Genomic DNA, 7,179 nt, shown 5'->3' on the forward strand with positions numbered 1-7,179 from the left:
GGACAAATTTTGATATATTATGAGACAAGCATTTAACAAAACAATCAAGCTATTACTAGCCTACGGGTACTACTCTGCACGTTAATCATTGGAGCATCCGAGGAAATCCGCCTCATGTCGTCCGTCCGTCGTAGGTGCACGCGTGCTGCAACAACGTCTATGTGTCGTCCATCGCTCCGACCATGCACCAGCTTTTCTAGCACCACGGAAAGTACCAGTGATAGTACGACGTCGCCTGAATTGATTAAAAGAATCAGGCGACTGATAGATAGGAATTGTGTAGAAATATATAATGTCTACTGGTTAGCTATGGGCATGATAATTCAACAAAAAAAAAACTTGTGCACAATGCATATATAAAAGCACACAACCGTTCCCATGTTTAAGCACTTATACGTATAGTCTAACTTCCATTACTTTTATATAACATCATCGATATTCTGTTCTCTTTCGACGAAAACAAATGTCTACTTTGAAATAGTTGTCTTACACTATTCTGTCTTCGACCAAAGAACGTACGGTGCAATTGTTTAATTTAGGCATCCTAACTAACTAATCCATGCACGAGTGGAGCTTCTGAATTACTTTTTTAATTTTTTTCCCTCCTGATATAATTTTCTCCTACTTTTGTATTCGGCAAGTAAAATAAAGTACTGCATGAAGATAACGCAAACAAACTAAAGAGCAGAGTGTATATATACACTAAAATAAAAGATAATTTAGGTACTGCAAACAAACAGGATCTATATATGTCATTGTATAGAGAAAAACTTGAAGGCTGAAATTACAAATTAGATAAAGTGCAGTTCTGCATGCAGTGAACTTACTGGACCAATGCTGATGTGAGCCAGCTTCGTCTTGTTCTCTTCTGATTCACACCACTCCTTCAGTTCCGGGCAGTAACTAATCTCCAGCCGAAGCTTGGTGATTCCTTGTTGATTCTTATAATGCCAGGCAACTTCCTGAGCCACAGCTTTCTTAGGTGCGGCAACTGTCCAAGTGGTGGCAGGTTGCTACATGTGGACATATCGCACAGTTGAATAGAAACAAGATTTGTGAGGTGACGATAGATGCACATCAGCCAGCCTCGGAAGCTTGTACAGCTGTAACCTCGGAGGCACATGCTCTTCAAACCTGTTGGTGGCACTGGTTGTTCCAACAAATCTTGGTCCTCCAAAATTTGAACCGCACGCTTAGTCGACCAAGCCAATGATAACTTCGAGAGATTATGTTTATCTGACAATCCAACTTTCTTTGCTTCTTCTAGAGACCTTACATTTTCAAGACAACGTATTTTTAACTCACTGACATTGACACCCTCGAGCAGATGAAGATTGCTGCAACCATTGACACCACCATCGGCATGAACCTTGAAGAATGGTAATAGTTGTGAAAAATTTACCAGTGAACTGGCCTGATCCAGCACTGCATCCGAGCACTCGTCCAGCAATAAAGACTTCAGCCCAAGTGTACGTATACTCTTTGGTAGGAACATCAGATTATAACAATAAGAAAGATCCAGTGTATGCAATCTTTTGAGGCAACCAATACTTTCAGGAAGATATGCAAGATTAAAATTACATGATAGGTCCAGGTGCTCCAGATTGGTAAGGGTAGCAATAAAGTCATCAAATAAATCACTACGATACCTATGCCATGAATGTGAAATATGCAGGTGTTGCAGTGCGGTTAGGCCGCGCAGCCATGCCAGTGACCCTCTCTGAATGCCCCAGCAGCGTGACAGCCCTTCAAGGCAAGCACATGATGATAAGTTCAAATACTGGAGCTGTGTCAGGCCACACAATGATTCAGGTACAGCTTTCACACGGGAACATCCAGATAACTCGAGATGCTGCAGATGTCTAAGATTACCAAGAGAGTCTGGCAGTTCTGTTAGCCCAGAACAACTTGACATGTCAAGATGCACCATACATTTTAAGTCACCAAATGATTCTGGCAGTTTTGATATATCAGAACAACTGGACAAACATAGATATTTCAGACACCCAAGCTTGCCAATTGATCTTGGTAGTTCAGTGATTCTAGAAGATCCATTAATGTTTAGGTACTGCAGTTTTGATAGCTCTGTGATACACTCTGGCAGACTATCATTTTTCATTCTTGGTGCAATAAGACACCTCAGCTGCTTCAGTCTGCCAATTGAAGATGGCAACATTATACCAGAGCATTCACTGAAATCCAGTGTACCCAGGCACTTCGCAAATGAAAATGCACCACTTGGGATATCCAGTTCTGCACTATCTGAGAAACGAAGTGCCCTCAGCTTTGAAGGCATATTTGCCAACTTCATTGTCCGGTCATATTTTCTTAGCAATGAATAACGACAATATTTGTGGTCACGTGTATTTCTCTGTGGTGCAACATCAAAAACTATTAACTCGTCTGCCGCAGTCAATGTCGCCATGTCATGTACCAAATCATGCATGGTGTATCGGACCACTTGCTGGTTGAGAAGTCTGAAAGGATAAGAACACAGCAACATTCATTAGAGACAAAAACTAATGTCCACATTTTGTGAATTAAATAAAGGTTAAATCCGCCGGTCACATGCAAATAGTGTGTCAGGAAACCTTGTTTGCTTATCAAAAATATTAACAATATTTTTAAATCTTCATGACATCGACATATTGATGCATAAATTATACGAGAATGAAGAGAAGGAATTAAGGAACTATGTATTAACAAAAAACTAGACATCCAACTACATGTTGTTAGAATTATATATAGAGTTAAATGCACCAGTAGCCCTCAAACTTGTAAGCGTGTATCACTTAGGTCCATGAACTCGAAAAATGCACTTTTGGATCCCTAAACTTGTCAAGTGGTGCACCGCAGGTCCATATAATACACGTAGGCATTTTTAGCTGACGTGACATGACAACATGACATGTGTTCTTACATTTAACCCCTTTAATTCTCTCTTCTTCTCACGTCGTAACCCATGACCAGCAAGGCATGGTTCAAAGACAAGTGTACGTCGTAGGGCCAGTGAAGACGCCGGGCCTGCGTGCTTCTGCGATGTCCTGCAGGGCTCCGTGAAGATGCCCTCTTTGTAGCTCTGGAAGGCGCTGCTGTGGCGTGCAAGCAAAGCTCGGCCTCAACAAGTTCTTCGACTTGACTGTGGACGAGTTCACCAGCATGTACACCGCCACCTTGCCCGAAGCTGACGACCAGCAGGTCGTCGCCGGCAGCCTCGCCAGTGGCAGCACACGTCCAGGTCCAACAAGCAGCCGCCTGTCCCCGCTGAGACCATGGAGCTGTCACTGCCGTCAAGGACCAACTGACCAAGGATAATGCGGTACGTGTCGTAGTTACCTGTATGCATGGGCGGATCTACAGGGTATGCCGTATATGCCACGGCATACCCTGCGATCGAGCCATGCAAAGTACTAAATATAGGAGTATATATATACTGTAAACACAAACTCAGTTCCCCACCTCCGCACAAGCAGGATTTACTTGCTTGTCACGGTCACCACTATCCAAGTATTCCCTATTAGTCATCGACTAGTTGAGTACTGGGTATGGAGTCTCTGGCTTTACGACTCACTGAGATTGGGCGTCTGATCGTGCGCGGATCCAACAGACAAGTGGACGATCGCGCTTCAAATGCAGTCACGCTGAGCCCCGACCTCGAAGGCCAAGTGTCGTCGGCTGGTCAGCTGTCACGGCAGCATCACGCCTCACACGGAGGCTGGACTGTTGGAGGCGGAGCCGTGGAGGCATGGCGTCGAGGCTAGATACTGCGAAAGGGTTTGCCATTTAATGCCTGCATAATATTGCACTTGCAAGAATAATCTTGGCGTTGATTTGCCTAGCGGGCACCGTCCAAAGATTATTTAGTGAGTTGGTAAATGGACTTTAGTAAAATGCATGTGAACTATTTGTATTGTAATTTGACTTATTATATGTTAGATTTAGTAATTCTATATTGGATTGTGAGCAATTTTTATGATAGTTTACCGAATTGTTAAATGGTTTTCACCGGTTTAGATATAATTTTTTTTAATCTGGCATACCCTACATAAAAATCCTAGATCCGCCACTGCCTGTATGACTGTATGTATATGCTACATACTCAAATGAATATACATGTGTGAATGAGTCATTCAAAGATGCTAGTAGGAAGCTGCTGAGCTTTCTCTGTGGTAGTGTGGTGGGTTTGGTGGAGGGCATCAACGGGATCAGGACATTGACCCTGCTGAGACTGTCCGAGCAAGAGGTGCTCGACACTGCTCTGATCCGACTACTGCAGCTGCAGCGGTGGTAACACTTACGACGCGTTCGAACACACCATCAACCACGTGTTAATCGTAGACCAGTGCGGCAAGGCTCTAGTGCGGCAAGGCTCCGAACTACCACTTATAAATTTCGTCGCCACCATTGTCGGTAGCAGGAGGCGCCTGGTCGGTGGTTCCGTCGCCGTTGTTGCCAGTGGAACGGGGCGCGCGCCTGGTTGGCGCTTCCGACGCCGTTGCCAACAGTAGGCGGTGGCGGCGGCGTGGTAGCACAGCCAACGCTGACGCCACTGGTGCTTTGCCCATCGGCGGGCGGCGAAACAAGTGGAGTGACATCAGAGTCGTGCAACCTGTGCGATCGAACAGACACAAGAATATGAATTCTTAACTTTTGACAGTCGTAAGTTGAGCGACAAGTGTGATATTATTGGCTACACGTGGTGAAGTGTACGTGGCGAGATTACCCGGAGCGAGGGAGGCAGAAGGCGATGGTGTAGCCGGCGGCACTGTGGCAGGTGAAGGTGCTGCAGCCGTCGTCATAGGCGTAGTTGTACGTGCGCAGGCACGCCGACTTGAACATGGACGAGTAGGCTGTCGGGCGGCACGCCGTCGGCGTCGCGTATGCGCCGCTGCAGCAGGGGCCTGCGGGACGTTTCTGAACCACGCCATGCTCTGGTCATGGGATACTACATGAGAAGAGAGAATTAGAGGGGTTAAACGTAAAAACACATACCATGCTATCATGCCACGTCAAGTAAAAATACCTACATGTATTATATGGACTTGCGGTGCACCAGTTGATAAGTTTGGGGACCTAAAAATGTATTTTCCGAGTTCGTGGACCCAAGTAACATACGCTTACAAGTTCGAGGGCCACTGATACATTTAACTCTTATATATACTTAGTGTGCAGTGTTTTCCCACACCTTATTTTATTTTAATGGGCTTTAGTATGTGGCGTAGCAGCTCCTTTACTCAAAAACTTGTCGTTTTCTGACCAAGGTTCCATTCAAAATTAATTAGTTTTAACAGTTTAAGATATTTAGAGCCTCTTTAGCAGCTCTCCTGCAGGGGCTTCAGCTCCGGCTCCTGCAGGAGCTGTGCCAAACGCCAGTTTTGGAAAGGGCTCTGCATGGGAAGCCGGTCAAGAGCCGGAGCCATTTTTTGCCTGCGCAGGAGAAGCCTCAAAAACGAGCTTCGCGCGGCTCCTTGCTGTGGGTTCACGTCGTCTAGTGCGAAGGAGCCGTTTTGCCAAACGTTTTCCAGAACGGCTTCAGCTCCTCTAGAGAAGCTGCTCCTTCAGAGGAGCCAGAGCCGGAGCCATTTTCAAAGGAGCCAGAGCCCTACCAAACAGGCCCTTAATCTCAAATATCACAAACACATACATAAAGTTTTCTTATGAAAATATTTTAATTATATCATAAATTAATTGGGCTTCAATGCTCATATGTTGTATTGGAAGAAACAGTTTTCTCACCATCCTAGCCCAATAAGCATGCACCCATTAAGACTTGGTGGGCATTGCCGTATGCCCGTATGGCTAAAAATACCAAAGAAACTTGGGTTGTTTATGCCCTTTAGGCTTTTGTTCACCTGTTAGGATCTTCAAAAATAAGAGGCTGGGTTGGTAGCCAAACCGCACCTACCCAGTATTAGAGGGCTGCACTGCAATTGTTCGTAACTACTACCACACAGTGACCAACGATGTTTTGACTTTTTTGACGGCGGTGATAGCACGGATGGTCGAGAGTAGAGTGATATGACAGCGGTAGTGGCCAGGTAGGGAGTAAGGAATAGGGGCACAGAGCCATATTATATTGTGGTTTTGTTTATTATGATGACATCCCAATCACTAGGACGAGTGATATGGGTAGTGGCAAGATGCGTTAAACAACTTATATAGGTCATAGGATGCTAAGTAACAAAAAAAGATCAAGACCCAAGCTAGAACGATGCTTAGCAGCGGTGGAAGTTAGAGAGAAGTGGAGTGATATGACAGTGGCAATGGCAAGGGAGGGTGTATGGACATGAAGCCATATTCTGATGACATCCCAAACATAGGCCTAACCCTTTTGCACGAAGAAAGAACAAAAGTATAATAGACACTAGTAGAGAACCTAGCTGTAGTCTCGGTTCTCATCCCCCTTTAATCCCGGTTTTAGAACCAGGACTATGCAATCGGGACTAAAGGTCTTGATTTTTAGTCCCGGTTCCTCCAACCGGGAGTAGAGGTGTTTATTGGTTAAAAAAAGTTGCAGTTGTGTAGATTCGAACCTACGATCTCCCACTTCAACTCTTGTACGCATTACCATCTCATCTACCACCACACATCTAACTTAGATAAGATACACTTTCCTTTTAAATTCAGTTTCACTACTAGAGAACAGACTTTAGAACGATGTCCCAATTTGGCATTAACCTCGGCATTTTTTGCCCCTGGGACTAAAGGTTCCTGCCCAACGGTCGTCCGCGGGGCAGGGATCTTTAGTCCTGGCTGGTATTACCAACCGGGACTAAAGGTAAACCTTTAGTCCCGGTTGGTAATACCAGCCGGGACTAAAGCTTTTAGTCCCGGTTTGGGTGATGCCCCGGGAATAAAGATTAATCTTTAGTCCTGGTTTGGACCCCTAACCGGGACTAATTATCCCGGCCTATAGACCAGGTCATTTCTTCCTCCCCGAGCCCGAGCCATTCCATTCAAACTCACTGCCTCTGTTCTTCAGCTTGCTGTTGTTCTTGCTCTCTCCCCCTCCATTGGTGTTGCTCTTCGATTTTGGAGGTAACAAACTTAATCCTCTTATGTTTTATCAGTAGCTTATCTCATTTTGCGATGTAGATGCATGTGTAACTTTATATGTTGGACTTTATTATGATTTTATGTCATTTTTAGCTCAAAATCACATGATGATTTGCATATATG

The 7,179-nt window shown here is 44.9% G+C and overlaps 1 protein-coding gene across 1 annotated transcript; it reads right to left on the reverse strand.

Annotated features, from left to right (window-relative positions):
• Positions 1-886: 886 nt before the first annotated feature.
• On the reverse strand, positions 887-4,839 carry LOC136489497 (disease resistance protein RPV1-like). The gene is made up of 4 exons (XM_066486114.1): positions 4,724-4,839; positions 4,454-4,609; positions 2,998-3,264; positions 887-2,477 (listed from the first exon to the last, which is right to left on the reverse strand). The coding sequence occupies exons 1-4, from the start codon at positions 4,837-4,839 to the stop codon at positions 887-889; spliced, it is 2,130 nt and encodes a 709-aa protein (XP_066342211.1).
• Positions 4,840-7,179: the final 2,340 nt, after the last annotated feature.

This window comes from Miscanthus floridulus, chromosome 10 (assembly GCF_019320115.1).
Source record: "Miscanthus floridulus cultivar M001 chromosome 10, ASM1932011v1, whole genome shotgun sequence".
Taxonomy (NCBI): domain Eukaryota; kingdom Viridiplantae; phylum Streptophyta; class Magnoliopsida; order Poales; family Poaceae; genus Miscanthus; species Miscanthus floridulus.

Excerpts from the sequence above, each read along its gene's own strand:
- LOC136489497 (XM_066486114.1), bottom strand. The coding sequence starts at position 4,839 with ATGTTCAAGTCGGCGTGCCTGCGCACGTACAACTACGCCTATGACGAC. Across the intron at positions 4,610-4,723 it reads TTCTGCCTCCCTCGCTCCGG|GTTGCACGACTCTGATGTCA; the intron begins GTAATCTCGCCA and ends TCGATCGCACAG. Across the intron at positions 2,478-2,997 it reads GTCTTCACTGGCCCTACGAC|ACTTCTCAACCAGCAAGTGG; the intron begins GTACACTTGTCT and ends TTATCCTTTCAG.